Here is a 16,898-nt window from a genome sequence, read left to right as displayed (position 1 = left end):
TAACAATCTCCCCATTTGACAATCCATGACAAAACCACAACAAACAAATGAGCATATGATAGAAGTCATAAATCACTTAACTCATATTCACTTGTTGAATACAATAAAATCTATCCTAACACAAACTCTTGAAAAACTTTGCAAGAAGAGAGTTTATGGTAAGTTGACTTTGACAACTTATATTTCTGAAACACTTTAAACAAAACTCATCAAGGCATCTTTGTATGAAACAGAAATAATAGATTGCATACAACTATAAGAAACATGTGTATTAAGGGAGAAAAGAAACAACACATGAAGGGGTAGGTGAAGGAAAAACATACATCAATATAAATAAGGAGATAAGTACAATGTATGTCAATAAATGGTCACAAGACTTCATGTACAAGAATAATGTGTCTAAAAAGAAAGAAAAGAAGATGCATAATATCCTCACTACATCTCTCAAATGATCATATGAACACTCCCCCTAACAAAATGGTCATATACTAACTCTCCCCCTAAGAATAACTACTCTCATATCCAAAACTACTCCCCCTCTTTGTCACGAGTGACAAAGGGTAAGAGTGTCAAGAAAACATCTCATCGATAGAGCTAGCATCTCCATCAGCATCATCCGAAACATCATCATCATCGTCATCCTCAGAATCAGAAGCCACGGGAGAAGGTGGTGAAGGAGTAGCCTCAGGAGCAAAACCACCCATGGACGCCTATCGCTGTGCAATACGACCGATACAAACGTTTACTTGATACAACTCTGTAGAGAGTGCATCCATGCGCTGCAACTGCGTCATGATGTCTCCTAAAGTCACATCGCCCGAAGAAAAGGGAGGAGCGGACGTGGATGAAGCAGAACGAGATGGAGCTAAACAGGAGGGAAGAGCTGCTGAATCCGACTGCTGCGACTGAAACTGGGCCTCGCTACGTTTAACGGTAGCGTAATCTATGGCACACATGACAGTGAAATGATCGGAAAAGGGAAAAGGAACGAAAAAATGGCATAAGATCCTCATGATAGCGGAAGGAAAAATGAGCTTATCACGGGACGTCGAATCTAGATGAACATCTATAATAGAAAGAATGAAATGAGAAGGGAAATCTATAGTAAAATGCTCAAGAAGAGATAGCAAAAATCGAGCACGAGGCTCTGTAATGGAGTTATAGTGAGAGAGTGGATGCAAAACAAAAGTCATCACCATGTTCATGAATCTAGGACCTTTAGCAAAAGGTCGACATGGTGTAAACAGACGCTCACCCCAAACAGAAGGGCGCTCACAGAAAGCAGACATAAGTTCATCCTTGGACACAGTCCTCAGACGCTCACAACTAGGATAGTCCGGAAACTCTATCCTAGGGACCCGAAGCACATCCGCAACAAGTTGCGGTGTGATAGGAATGCGCGTACCTTGAACGCAAGTGAAGAAAAGAGGTACTGAACGATTAATCCCGTGCATGTTGGAGTAAAACTCCTGGATAAGCATGAGAGGACAGGTGACCGGGACGTCACATAGTGACTCCCATCCCCTACTATGAATGGCAGAGGGAAGGTTGGTGTCAGCAAAATCTGACAGAATGACTCAGCGTTCCGAATGAATGCCTCGTCTAGAAAAAATCTCCGAGAATGCCTTAAAGGCATCATCATCACGGAACCGAATATGAGATAGTGTAGGATCAGGACGAAGAAGCTCCGGAACGAAGAAGGTTCCGAGCTGGAGTGGATTTACGCTTAGGTTCCATAAACACGACTAACGTAAACCAAAAGAGAGGGAGAGAAAGAAAGAAAATCAGAAAAATCCCAAGCAATTTCAAATATAACAAGTATATTGAAAAGATAGTACATATGCATGGGAAAATGCATGAACATGTGACATGCAAAAGAAATTGCATCATGGGCTCAGCCCAATCCAAACCTATCAGCACACAAACAGATAGCACACATCTAAATGCATTACAATACTATTATGATGCTAATGTGATGCAATGTATGAGGTTTTAAACTCATTTAAGTGAAAACCCATCCCAAAATTTCAATAATAACTCATCAATTTTCAAAAACCCCAAAATTTTTCAAAAACCCCAAAACCTAGGTTTCAAAATATGAAATGCATGAATGTGAAAGGATTAGAAGCTTACCAAAGTGAAGAAAAACTTGAAAAAGCTTGAAGAAACCTTGAGGAATAGTTAAGGGAGTGAGATGAGAGAGTTTGGGAGAGAAATCAGAGAAGTATCGAGAGAGAGATCGAGATTAGAAAAACAAGATGTATTTGAAACCAATGATCTCTTCAAGCCGGTTACAGCCATGACAACAGGGGTCAATGGATCAACACAGCAAAGATTAAACTTTAATCAGAGTGTGCCTGCTCTGATACCACTTGATAGGCCACAAACTGAATGACCCCTTTTGATAGAAATTAATTAATTAATTAATTAGCCAAGTTATTAATTAATCAATTTATTATGCAAACACGTGGTAGCACAAACAAATCACCAATAAACTAATTAAGCAGCGGAAAATAAATAACACGGTGATTTGTTTACGAATGGGAAAAACCTAACTGCAAAAACCCCACCGGGTGATTTTCAGGTCACCACTCCCGAAACTCTACTATTATCACAACAAACGATTACAAGTAAGGGAATCCCAAGTACCTTACCAACCTACAGTTGAACCCTTACCCCAATACCCAATTGGACTTGTTCTATAGTGACAGTTCCCCTTTTTGATGCACGACTCCAAAGTACGTGACTAATCAATTGCGCGGATCCCAATATGCAACTGTAATCACCAATTAAGAAGATTGTTCGTTGCAAAGTTGTTCAGTTCATCCACACAATGAAGATCAAGAAGATGCTTGGTCACAAAACCCTACGTGCACATACACAGCAACTTCTTCAAGAGAAAGAGATGAACTAGGGCAAGAACTTCGTCTTCGGTCACAATTTGCTTGAACAAAGTTTGCTCAATGCTTGTGCAACTTGTGAACTGTTTGACGGCTCTTAAAACAATCCTTTTATATGTCTAGGGTTAGGAGAAAAGAAAGTCCAAAGACATATTCATGGATTCCAAGAAAATCATATTAGAATTTTGAAATTCTTAAACCTCAACAGATAGGAGGTGTCGAGCAGCTGTCGAGCACACCGGGCTTTGAACAGCTTTCTTAAGCTCGATAGATGCAGCTGTCGTGCTTTAATGAATTTGCACTATCAGCTTGTTTTCTTGGACAGAGTTGAAGGTTTCAACACTTGATCTTGAAACAAGGTTTCTTAAAGTATTTAAACACATCCTAAATCTACCCAAATACAAGTAAAGTGCATTTTGTCAAAGGATAAGCCAATTACATAAAATCATGACAGATGTTCTTAACATGTGAAACACATATGTCCTAACACAAGACATTAAGAACACAATTGTATCATTAAACCTAAACAAAACCATGCATGTACATTGTGAATGCGTGACTTACCTTTGCTTACTTTGCAGCAACTCCGCACCTATGGCATCATGCATGAACATGTGAATGAATGGCATAGCATCAAAGCAAGAACTTTAAGAGAAAACCCTAATCTAACATACAATGACTAAAAAAAAAAAATGTGAACAGAGAAATAGATTACTCAAAAGCATACAAGAAGGTTAAAACAGAGGCATGTGACGTAAAATAAAAGAAGGGACAAAAGTAGAAAACTTGAATTAGGGTTTCTGAGCCCGAGTATGTATGTGCATACATAAGCTTGCGTACGCAGACCCATTGTATGCGTACGCATACTTCGAGCCTGCGTACACATGCAAGAAGCATGCGCACGCAAACATGCCCTAAATCCTAACCCAGAAACAGAAAAGCAGAAAATGACTTAAAAGCTTAAATCTAACATCTTATCATGCTCATAACAAAGGAAAAGCATAGCCTAACCCTAATCTAAACAAACATGTTATAACATAAACAAAGCAACAAACAAGATCAAAAATAGAATCAAAAGCAGAAATAAAAGAGAAAGCTTAAAAAGAATACCTCAAAGCAAAAAGCTCCTAGACTTGATTTTTTACCGTTCCCCTCAATCAAATCTATTCACAAATCAATAAAAATGCAATTAGTAATCTTAAAATTCAAAGATCAAGGCCAGAAAAGACCTTAATCAAATAAAATTGACTTGAGGATGTTTTGTGAAAAACTCTCTCTTTGATTCATTATTTCTAGTAAATCTTAGTGTTTTCCCATAGGATTTCTGTGTCTTGAAAAGGTACTATGTATGGCTATTTGTATTGTGAAAATGGGGGGTTTGGAATGGCTCTCATACGATGTGAGATTCGTTCCAAACCTCAATTTTTAATGCAGAAAGCTTACCTTTCATAGGTTTCTGAAACTCTACCTGTATGCGCAGGCTCATGCTTGTGTATGCAAGCTTTAAGGCTGTGTACGCAGGCCAAGGGTTTCCTTTGGCCTTTATTTTCCAAAAATAGATTTTTTGTTCATTAAAAAGTTATATTTTCCATTTTAACATCTCTCAAGTCAATTTGTAATCTGATTGGGCCCTAAACCAACCTTAGGTCTTAGAATTTCGGCATCATTGGAGAACGGGGGTCCGAGTCGTAAGGGGTACAAAATGTGGGGTTTACAACTAGGACCACCTAATGCATGCCATTGAGGTAGAAAGTGAGAGACCCAGTAGAGGAAGAAATGGGTAGAGGAAGAAAGAAAATGCACTGGGTCTACCCAGTAGTGGTAGTAGTCGGGCAACCAATGGATCTATAGGCAGTGCTGAAGGGATGTCCACGACAAACCAAAAACAGTTGGTAAAACTTCAAGGGTAAAAGGGTGAAATCTTATAGAATCAGTCCACTATAAAAGGGGACAGTAGCTATAGATGAAAAGGGTGGAGGAACCCATGGCAAGAGAATCGTAAAAAGACTAAAAGAGAAAGAACTAAGAAAAGTGTTAGGACATATGTGATTCGTGTTAGGACATATGTGATTCATGTTAGGAACATATGTCAATATTTATGTAATTAGCTAATCCTTTGACAAAACGCACTTTACTTGTAATTAGATAGATCTAGGATGTGTTTAATACTTCAAGAAACATGTTGTTCAAGTCTAGTATTAAAGCCATGAAGATTAGACCAAAAAACAAGTGAAGAAGGGCTATTCATTAAAACTAGACAGATAGCTCGACACCTGTGGACAGATAGCTTGACAGCTGCGGATAGATAGCTCGACACCTGTGGACAGATAGCTCGACAGCTGCAGACAGATAGCTCGACAAATAGTTATCTATCAAGATTTAATAAAGCTTGACAGATTCTCGATCGATCGAGGTATCTATCGAGGTTACGGGAATTTAGATTTCCAGATCTGATTTTCGGCCCAATCTTTTCTATTTGTGTATGGTTTCTTTTCTCACAACCCTAGACATATATAAGGCTTGTTTTAGAGGCCGTCACATAAGAGAATACAAGGAGAACATATGAAAAAGGTGACCGAGACCTTATTCTCTCTGAAAGAAGCTACTGCGTCTTTTGCGCCTTAAGGTTCTGTAACCAAGTGCTTATTGATCTTCATTGTTGATGAAGTGAAGAATTTTGCAGTCAACATCTTATTTTAGTTGGTGACTAAGTCGCGTACTGGGATCTGCACAGTTGGTTATTCACGTACTGGGATTTGTGCATCAAAGGGTGGTGTTCATATATTGAAGAGTTCAGAAGTTCTAAAACAGTAGAAGGTTTCTGCTGTGAGTTCATCTACGGGGATTGTAAAGTCTAGGGACAAAGGTTTTGTACTAGATCTGAAACTTCTCTTAACTATAGTGAATTGCTTTTCGGGAAGGTTTCCCCTCAGGTTTTTTACTGTGAAACTAGTTTGTTTCATTGGTTTTCCTGAGTCATCATATCTTATCTTATTTATTTTTCCACTACATGATTTTGACATGATATTGATGTTTTTTTTTTTTTTTTGAGAAACAATGTTTATTTATTTTAACAAGTTTTATTCATAATAAATCTAATTAACAACTTGGGTTTAAAACTTGTTAATTCTATCAACCGAGGTCTAAATTTCCCAACAAAAATGAAAAAAAAAAAAAAAAAAAGCATATGGTAAAGGAATAGAGAACACATGGTAGAAAAGAGGCATGCATCAATAAATCATCTTTTCCCTCCCTCCTCGCAAACCCACTCTCTAGAATCCCATAAGTGGTAACGAATAGCCATTTAGGCTCATTTTCCAAAATGCACAACTTTGATGGCAAAAGCCTATGACAAGGTTGTTCAAGTTGGGGTTCAGATTCCTTCTTAGTTCACTTTTGGCGGAAAGATTTGACACATGACTTTGATTGCAAATACATATAATCTCACTTGTTAGAAACCATATTTGTTGTATAAGTAGTTCTGTTGTGACATCTTTTATTATATTTGTCGTATTAGTCATTCTGTGGAGACATCTTTTAGTATATTTGTTGTGTTAGTTGTTCTACTGTGTCATCTTTTATCATATTCGTTGTATCAGTTGTTTTGGCATGGCATTCTTTATCATATTTGTTGTATTAGTTGTTCTGCAATGGCATCTTTTATTATACTTGCTGTGTTAGTTGGTCTACCGTGGCACCCCTTATTATATTTGTTGTATCGGCTATTCAACTGTGTCAGCTATTTTTGCCACTTCACTTTCTTATGTTGTAGCTGGCCTACCTAACCACAATCCAACTCACTGCTTTTTGTGCTTTGTTACGCCCTTGGAACACTCAGCTTGCGCAAAAACTAGCCTGTAGCATGGTCCTACTAAGGTATTAGGTCAATCCCAACTTCCTGACCCACGACTCAATGGGCTTGAGCATAGCAAAACGGGCCCCAACCTATTAAAACAAAAAGGCGTCCATAGTTAGATATCCCTAAAATAGTACAATTATTTTTTTTTGTTTCTTGTCTATTTAGTACATATTCCACAGTCAGCAGAATGTTTGTACATGCATCTCATGTAAAGATCTTAATCTTAGGAGAAACTCACATTTGCCATATTCTTTTCTAGAATGTCCTCTAACTCTATTAGAGCTTCCTTCTAATACTTCTAGTCTTTTAATCCTACTTGCAACATGAGAATGGAAAAAACAAAACTTAGGTAAAGGGTTCTAATAACTAAGTTTTGAAAGGAAACCAAAAAAAAAAAAAAAAAGAGAGAGAGAAGGGTTACTGTAACTCTGTAATGGGAGAGGCTCACCTCTAATTTAAAAACATCCAGCTTCCTCCCATTTTTATATAAACTAGTCGCAAACTTACGCGATGCACGGAAATATTTGATATGATTATTTTTTATTGGATAATTATTGAATTAATATATTAGATTGTATATTTTTAAATTTTTATTATGTGTTATTTGAAATTATGTTTTAAATTAGAAGTTTTTTGTAGTCAGGTATTATATATAGTGAGATATGTATGAAAATACAATGCAATAAATTTTTTTTTTTTTAATTGATAGTGTGAGAACTATTAGACCAAGTTGTAACTATGTATATTTTGTTTATTACTATACAGATATATGCGATTCAACTCTTATAGGTATATTTTTCTCCAAAACATAGATCCACATCTCTTTCTTCCTCACAATTGAAACTAAGTGAAAAAGTAAATAAAGATAACTATGCAATAAATCATTATTAATAAATCATATATCATAAAGTGGAAGTATAAAATAAAATAAATGCAAAAAGAAAGAATTCTTTAAGTATCTATACATAAAAACATTAATGGTATAATGATGCTCTAGAGTAAATTATACTTTATCTTATTTTCTTTTTGTCATTTTCAGTAAAGATGATTAACTAAGTAAAAGCTGTCAAAGGCCTTGTAACTAAATTGGCAAATTCCCATGTACAAAGTGCTTGGGGGTCTAAGGGGGAAAGGGTTCGAACTGCAGGATTAGCAGCATGATGTATTTATTTTCTCAAAAAAAAAAAAGTAAAGTAAAAGCTTACCAAGAAATTTCATATTAACTAAAAATTTGATGGTGGAGATGCTAATTATTTGTGTGGGGTCACGTTTTCCTGGCCAAGCCCAAGATACATGGGACCTTAGACCAGTGAGCCCGGTACAATGAATTTGTAGAGAGTGGGCCAAAGAGCTAGGCTTTAGTGTATGGACAACGGTCATCACGATGTTCTTCAAGGACCAAGTTTTCCAGAGAGAATTGGTCCTCAGCACAATCCGAGGAGCTTTTTCTGGTACCTCTAGTGTGTTAGGGGCGGGGTCTAGCCAGAAGATGCATGGGACCTTAGATCAGTGAGTCCAGTACAATGAATTTGTAGAGAGTGGGCCAAAGAGCCAGGTTTTAGTGTATGGACAACGGTCATCACGGTGTTCTTCAAGGACCAAGACCCGCCCCCAACACACCAGAGGTACCAGAAAAAGCTCCTCGGATCGTGCTGAGGACCAATTCTCTCTAGAAAACTTGGTCCTTGAAGAACACCGTGATGACCGTTGTCCATACACTAAAGTCTGGCTCTTTGGCCCACTCTCTACAAATTCATTGTACCGGGCTCACTGGCCTAAGGTTCCATGCATCTTAGGCTTGGCCAGAAAAATGTGACCCTACAATTTGTAATAAAATGACCAAAATAAAAATAACAAATAGATTTGAGAAAAACACATAAGATTTCTAAAAGAAATTTTACCAAACACATGGGATGCAACAATACAAAAGAAGTATATGAAACTAAAAGCATTCTGAATACATCTCTATTCAGTGAAAGTCCATTGGTAGGCACATTCAAATTCGTAGCCATGTATATTTTGTTTTGATATAAACTCAAATTTCTTTTTTCTTTTTTTTAAAAAAAAACTACATATTAACCCAAACCAAAATTCAACCAAAGCTATAAGAGAAATTTGTGATGGGAAATTTAAAAAATACAACACATAAAATTAAATAAAAAAACCATCAACCTAAATTAGAGTTATAAGAAAGAACAAAAATCAAGCAAGAGAGAGAGAGAGAGAGAGAGTACTCACAGTTTTTGTGTGGAAAAAAATATAGATTGAATGGAATAAATGATATCAAATTTATACAAAATAAAATGGAGAGAAGAAGAGTCAAAATATAAAAAAGAGGAAATGATGAAGAAAGTGTAACGGCTAAGTAAAGAGTAGTGAGGAGATAAAGAGACAAAGAGGGAGGGGAAAGGTTAGAGGAAGAGAAAAAGATTTTTTTTTTTTTTTTTTTTTTTTTCAGAATAGAAAGTTGAAAAGTTTAAATATTCAATTTTAACAATTACTTGAAATTAGAAAGAAGAAAATGAAAAGTTGAAATCAATTTGGATAGTTAAATATTGTCAATCATTTGCATCTAATGAATAGTAACGTTTGTAATGAATAGTTAAACATGTGCATATATCCATTAAAAAGATAATGAATTATTCAATTTTAACAATTACTTGAAATTAGAAAAATGAAAATGAAAAGTTGAAATCAATTTGGATAACTGAATAGTTAAATATTTACATTTAAAACAAATGAATAGTAACATGTTAGATAATAGATAGTAATGGAGTGCATTAACAGGTTTTTCCATGAACTATATTTAATTATTTTATATAAAATAAAATAGAAAAATCATAAAGGAACTTTTTTTTTTTTTAGTATGAGGTAGCTTAATAAGAGTACAGCAACATTAAATTCTACATCTCAACTTTTAGATATATACAAATGAATAACATGTGGCAACTGGCAACTATTTCATCTAAAAGCCTTAAAAAAAAAAAAAAAAAAAAAAAAATTAGAATGAGAATAACTTGCGGTAACTATGTTCGCACCAACGGTAAGAACATACCACATAAGTATACTAAGTCAAATAATGGTAAACAAAACGCAAATAAGCAAAAATTTATCAAATATTTTATCTTGTTTGGTAAAGAGGATGAAAAGGAGTGTTAGAGAGGGGAAAAAGATCAAGGAATCCATCTCTCCCTGCAGTAGTTTGGTTGTTTAGTAGAAAAATGGAATGAGAATCACCCTCTTGTTGTCAAACTAATATTACTAACTTTAGACTATGTTTCATGCATAAATCAAAAATCACACAAGAAGATTCCAAGAGTCTTTAATGGTCCAGTGTTTGAGTTGTCAATATAAAAATTTAACAGCAGCATCATCATCTTAACATTTGTCTTTATTCACCAAACAGATAAAACCCACCAGGATTAGTTATGTGCCTCTTAAGGGTCAGAAAGCACATGCTTACATGGTGTCCTATGGTTGTAAAAAATGTGGACAACAAAAGAGAGAGGGCATCACATTCCAAACCTCCTCTGAACTCTTTTTTTATTTTTTTGAGAAGGAACCTACTCTAAACTCTAAAGAGAGAATATATCAGTTGGGGATTAAGGGACTTTAATTGAGCCAAGATTGGATCTTGTTTAATTTGAATTTTTATTTTTATTTCCGAATTTAATGTAATGATTATGTTGTTCATCTCTTATTTGTTACTTTAAAAGCCTTAGTTAGGGATGGTAAAAATATCCCACCCTACTCCGGAAGGTTTATATATACTATTATCATTCTCTAAAACACACGTCTCTTAACTCAATACTCCCTTGGCTTATATATACTATTATTATTCTCTAAAACACTAGTCTCTTAACTCAATACTCTTATGACTACACCTCCATTTCTCTCTTATCTTCTTGTCATCATCCCTATCCCTACTACACATTTCCAATGAAAATTTTCCATAAAGCTTGGTGGTGATTCCAAACCAACTATAGGTTGTGAAATTTTGGGACTGTGCTCTTTTTATTTTTCCTGGCAATTATGTGCTGCATCATCAACCCAATCACAATATTGGGGGAAGGGAAAAGCTATAAGCTCTGATAATACCACTAGTCCCAATTAAACAATTTTTTTTTTCACGTCTTTATTTTTTAATCCCACACTAATTTTTTATTTTTCTCAATAAACGAAGCTGTTTAAAGAGTTAACAATGAGTTTATCAAGATAGCCATGGCAGTAAAGCTGACCTTATTCCATATGTAATCCAATTAAGAGTTAAAAACATGAAGTTAAATCCAATTCCCGGGTCCATAGGGTTGGAATGCTCAATATTCTTTACGTCTCTGCCTGTTTGTAAGATTGAATTGTAACTTTCATATGTTTTATAGTGATTGTAATTATTAAATTATCATGCAATTGATAAATTTTTTTATGCCAAGTGCTAAGCTTACCTGTCTTAAATTAAATATTAATGACACGATTTCATAGGACAATCTAAAAAAACAAATATTTTTCATAAATTTGCTGAGGTGTTAGTTGTGAATGAAGCAATATTACTTTCACATGAACTCATCACTCTCACTACTTTTATTATACACTAATCATAAGTTCACATCAAAATATATAAACACTTAAGTAAAAGTTTAGAAAAAAAATTTTATCCCTTTGACTTATTGTTTAATAGGTGCCTTCTGCAGCAACATTTAACAATACTCAAAAAGGAAAAAAGGATAAAAAAAGACAACTCATCCTCATGTTCTTCTGAACAAAAATCACATATGGACCTTGTCCCTTAGCAGAAAATGCAAGCTGTACTATCACAACAGGTCCAAGTGATCTTCTGCCACATAGCATTTAGTCCCCACCAGCACTTCCACTAGACCTTTTAAGCCTTAATCATGAACCTACTCACATTCTTCCCATATTCTTCCTCACTCTCCAACCCTCACTCTCTCCCTTTCTCTTAGACACATTTATTATACTTCATAATAAGGGAATTAATTCTATCATCATTGATGGCTTCCTTTTCCTCAATCTTGGCAATGTTCATGATATTTATGTCCTACTATTCTTCATTAGCCTTAGCATCTGAATTAAATATCAAAGTTTCAACTATTTCAGCTGCACCTGCAGTCTTGCCAGGTGCTCCTGTGTACTCTCCAGCTCTATCCCCAGACATTTCTCCACTATTTCCTTCTCCTGGTGGTGAGGCAGTTCCTCCATCTGAGTCATCAGTGCCTACAATTCCTTCAAGCCAGAGCCCTCCAAACCCGGATGTTACAGTTGCTCCCGGACCAGACTCGGCCTTTCCACCATCTGGGACTTTGCCAGAATCTTCCACAGTTTCTATTGCTCCATCAGGGCCTCTAAACTTAGTTGTATTGTTGGGATTGCTGGCTGCTTGCATAATGCAGCTCCCTGGTATGTGAGGGCTTGTTTGACAGCTCCAATTATTGCTAGTGTTTCCACTTTATGTTTGTATAATTTTTTTTTTTGTTTTGGTATTACTTGGTTTGGTGAAGTGTGATGTTAGGTATGAAGTGTAAGGCATAGTTTGTAAGTTGTGATAATATAATGTCTGCCAAAAAGTAAAAAATAAATAGTAGTTGTTCTTCCAATCCCATATTTTATTGTCACTAATGGGAAAGTTGGTAAATTGAGGATCTTGATTTTTTTTTTTTTTTTTTCCCTTTCTTTTAGGTTTGGAAGATTTACTATAAAGAAATATCCTAGTGTTCTACCACTGAAACAGTGATTGCTTCCCCTTTCTTCTCTTCCTTTTCCCCCTCTTTTTCTTCTTCCTTTTTGTGTTATCATCCCCATTCCACAGGTAAACATCCTGCAAAAAGGTTCACCTATCATTCATTGATTTGGATAATTGAGTTTAAAAAGCCATAAATCACTTTGACCCTTTGATACAGCATCAGTGAATAGGTCTCCTAGAGGCTAAGAGGCGAGTGGCTATGCTTTGTTCTGAAGGCGAGTGGCTATTGCTTAATTAATAATTACCTAAAGTACATTAGACAAAATAAAAGTTCAAACAATTTGCACTACACATAATGGCTCTTTTTGGGTAAAGTACTACTGATAATGACTTGTATGGGATTATTTACCAAAATACTTTAAAAAGGATGCATTAGATTAACTTTCTAATTTGAGTTGGAAGGGGAATCTCCCCAATATACATCTCTATAGATTGCATTACATACTACATTACTGTTTTCTTTTTTTGGTAGAACAGACTACACTACTTACTACAACATTTCTCCCCCACCCCCAAAAAAAAAAAAAAAAAAAAAAAAACTTACTACAACACATAACCACATCTACAAAGCAACAACTGTATTCTTGGAAAACCCATTGAATAACTTCCCTAGAAATGCTCCCTTCAATTTGTTGAACTCTAAAGGGGTACGTTTCTTGTTGTTGGAGTCTCTAGCCACACGCTTCCTCAGCTTCACATTTTCGTCCTTAAGCATATCCACTGCCAAACTCAACTGCCTTATCACCTCTCTCTTCTCTTCATCTTTCTGCATTAGTTGATCCTTTTGAATTCTATTCTCTTCTTTAAGCCTCTCTATTTCTTCTTTCAACTTCCTCACTTCATCATTGCAGACCCCACTTGGAATTTCCTCCTCTTTCATTTCTTGATCATCAACTAGAGGTTCATCTTCCTCTTCGGGATCATCAACTTCAGACTCAGCTAACTCTTCAGTGTCACAAGTCTCCGAGTAGCTGTCATATGTTTGATCCACCACACTCATTAACTTTTCTGGTTTAGATTTAGACGAAGAAAATGGGGACGCCAAGGTTGTGAGGAGGCGTGTTCCAGAGTCGGACTTAAGTTGATCATATCGCTCAGCTAATGAGCGGTGAGTACGATAAAACTCTTCAACCATGCTAATTAGCTCTGGTCGTTTCTTGTAATACATCTCTGCACGCTTAGCAAAGGAATCTGCATCTTCTTCAATCAATTTTAGCATGGCCTTTGTCTTCTCCTCTAGCTCTATCATATAAGAATAGAGATGGTCGTCAATTAAAACTAAGCCAATTACCATGTTTAACCAACAATATTAGAAAGGAGAAAAGGAGAACATAAAGAATAAAAAAAGGGAAGATCAAAGAATTATTATAGGGTCCCATGGACCTTCCAACTTTCTTTAGTACTCAGAATCTGCTTTGTATGTTCAGAAAGTGTCTTTACATTAAACAAGACGTTAAAGGGTAATCAAAACAGAGAGGACCAAAATGAAAACAGTGAGTGCTCTTACTATTGCATTCCCTACAATCATCATATCACTGACTAACATATCCCCTATTAGAACCAGCGCCATAAACTTCCCAGATCCCGAGGTCCTTTGTCTCCAAAATTCATTTCCCCCAATCCTATTCTCAATAATCAAGTCTACCAGTTCATCATATGAGTGGACCCCTTTACCCATTTAACTCAAGGTCATGCACAATCTTTTTCATCACTATACAAGTTGTTATTTTGTTAGTCAGCTAGCTTGCTACTATAGTCTTTATGGCTTTGTACTAGCTAGAGACTTGGAACTTATTCATATCCATGAATCAAAATATTTAATGTAATGGCATATACCAAACAATGGTGGAAACTTTTCCTATTGTTAACATCTTTGTTTGATCCAAGACTAGAGATATGAACAACCTACGACACAATAATTGTCTCATTATGCATCCTCCCTCTCAGGTATGTGAACCCTCCACATTCGTGAGATATCTTCTACTTACAGCAAGCCACCCATTGAGTTGATTTGTCCCTAACCTTTTCAGTATCAACCCCCCCACCCCCTTTGTCCCTTTACCTTTATGAGTAGTATTTTATAATTTACTTAACTCAAGTCTTCAACGTCTAAATATACCATTCACACAAAACCCACGGCTGTCCGCTATTACATATATAGTATTCAGATTTTTTGTTGTTCTTAATTACTTTTGATTTAAGCGAATAATCCTATTCCTAGATCAAGATATTTTGTATGTATTCATTTGAGGAGATCCACCCACTAGTCTCAGTCACCTTTTGTTCACTTGTATGTCAAAATTCAAATCCCCATTAAAAATAGTAAAATACACTAGGCCACAAAAGTACAAAGATTTCAAACTCAAACTTTCAAAAAACAAATAGTTAATACGCATTCTCCAACGGTCAGGAATCAAAAAACCAGTAATCCGGGCCCACTTGATATCAACACACACCTAAAAAGCACCCATTTTTTTCCTCCATCAACCATGAAAAAATAGTAAATGTGACACAAAATATTGACATGGCACCTTAAAAAAACTGACATGATCTAGAACAAATTTAGTGACAAATTGACCGAAGTATGAAATTTATAACTTTTAAAATTTTCGAGAATTAAATTACAACATATTGAAATTTGAGGAACATATATATATATATATATATATATATATGATATATGATATATTTAACCTTAAACGAAATTTTCCAAGTGGTGAAAAAAATTCAACAAGGAAATAACCAAATTGAGACTTGAAAGAGATAAGATAAGGTACCAGCAAGAGTGGATTGAAGCCATGGAGAGCGCTTTGACTTGTTGTGGCTGTCAAGCCACCACCAATGTGATGTTTGCTTCCTCATCATCATTCCCACTATCTTATTACTCCTTACCTGTACAAAATCAATACCATCATCTCAAATTTCAAACTTTTATTTCCCAGAAATAAATTAAAACATATCAAGCACCCAAAAAATAAAAATTCAAACTTTCTTTTAAAAATTCAAAACTCACAAAATTAGCCTGATTTTATATAAAAGATATGTGTTGGTAAAGCACATGTCAAAGAGGGCGGACCAGGAATAGAAGATTGTAATTTACATCCTAAAAAGCTTATAGAGGAAATCTAATTTTTCAAAAACTCAGATTTTTTTCCCAAAAAGAATTTTTTTTATAAAGAACCTACCCAACAACCAGTGATACCACATAGTACCACTAGATAACCGTCATTAACAGCACTATTAATAGGCGACTAGAAAAGAATTGTAAATTAAAATTTAAAAAAAAAAAAAAAGAAAAAAAAAAGCCAATATAATAAACATTTTATTTCCTAAAAGGCCAAGATGATTTTTTTTTTTTTTTTGATACCTTATAATTTTCTTCCCATATATAAAAACTGACCAGATAAACCTCAGAAAAGCAATTAAATTTTCATTACTAGAAAATTCACACTAGGAAAAAAAAAAAAGTATCTTCAAGTTTCAAATAAAACAGAACTGAGTGACAAGAACAAGAAAGATGCAACAGTGTTCTACGTCCACCTAGACCAATCACTTGAAACTTCACCACAAAAACAAGAACTAGAACAATAACAAGAACAAGAAAGATGCAAGCTTTTGGTGTTTTCATAAGTATAACCCACCAAACCAAACCAAACAACTAAAAAAAAAAAACACCATTGTCAAACGTTAAGGAAACACAACAAATCTAGTAAGTAGAACACAGACACAGACACATATAGAAAGAAGAGTAAAAGGGTACCTGGTACTGTTTGATCTTCTCCACGGAGAAGCCAAAGTTGGATCTCTCTCTCTCTCTCTCTGCCTCTCTGTCTCTGTGACCGTGTGCGTGTGTAGTAGTCGTGAGTGTAATACGAGTTTTAAATGGGAGTTCCTCGAGTTCCAAATTAGTTTGTCTCGTACTAGAATTGAAATTTGGGTCTTGGCCACTGGGATTTTGACACGTGTATTTCTATGCCAAACAAAGTCGTAGCCCACGAGGCATGAATGACGCTCTGCTGAAAATTACGTTTTTTCCCATAAAAATCAAATGCATTCAAAAAAAAAAAAAAAATTATCTTATCTTCGGCTGAATTTATTCTCTTTTTGACTTTTATCCTCAAATTACTTGTAGATTTAAATTTAACACGTGATTTTGGAGACTTTGTTGTTCAAATAAAAATTTGAAATGATAATTTACACCTAATGGATAGAAATAAAAACTATATATTAATAAATTTCATGTCCATTTATAACTGTTATAAATTTAAAAAAAAAAAAAATCACTTCATACTATGTTTAAGCTATTTAAAATTAGTCTAGGTGTCTCTATCCCAATGTATTTAACAAATTATTAGAAAATTATTTAAAAGTTCAAATTAAAATT

At 35.1% G+C, this 16,898-nt stretch overlaps 2 protein-coding genes across 2 annotated transcripts; both read right to left on the bottom strand.

Moving 5' to 3' along the window:
- Nucleotides 1-11,540: 11,540 nt before the first annotated feature.
- LOC126709177 (uncharacterized) lies at nt 11,541-12,353 on the bottom strand. The gene has a single exon (XM_050409291.1). It carries the CDS (start codon nt 12,155-12,157, stop codon nt 11,816-11,818), a length of 342 nt encoding a protein of 113 aa, XP_050265248.1. The 5' UTR covers nt 12,158-12,353; the 3' UTR covers nt 11,541-11,815.
- Nucleotides 12,354-12,868: 515 nt separating this feature from the next.
- On the bottom strand, nt 12,869-16,410 carry LOC126709176 (protein NETWORKED 3A-like). The gene is made up of 3 exons (XM_050409288.1): nt 16,275-16,410; nt 15,292-15,406; nt 12,869-13,756 (listed from the first exon to the last, which is right to left on the bottom strand). The coding sequence occupies exons 2-3, from the start codon at nt 15,380-15,382 to the stop codon at nt 13,077-13,079; spliced, it is 771 nt and encodes a 256-aa protein (XP_050265245.1). The 5' UTR covers nt 15,383-15,406; nt 16,275-16,410; the 3' UTR covers nt 12,869-13,076.
- Nucleotides 16,411-16,898: the final 488 nt, after the last annotated feature.

This window comes from Quercus robur, chromosome 12 (assembly GCF_932294415.1).
Source record: "Quercus robur chromosome 12, dhQueRobu3.1, whole genome shotgun sequence".
In the NCBI taxonomy this organism is placed as follows: Eukaryota; Viridiplantae; Streptophyta; class Magnoliopsida; order Fagales; family Fagaceae; genus Quercus; species Quercus robur.
The sequence above is the reverse complement of the archived record's forward strand: the minus strand, read 5'-3'. Positions and strand labels throughout refer to the sequence as shown.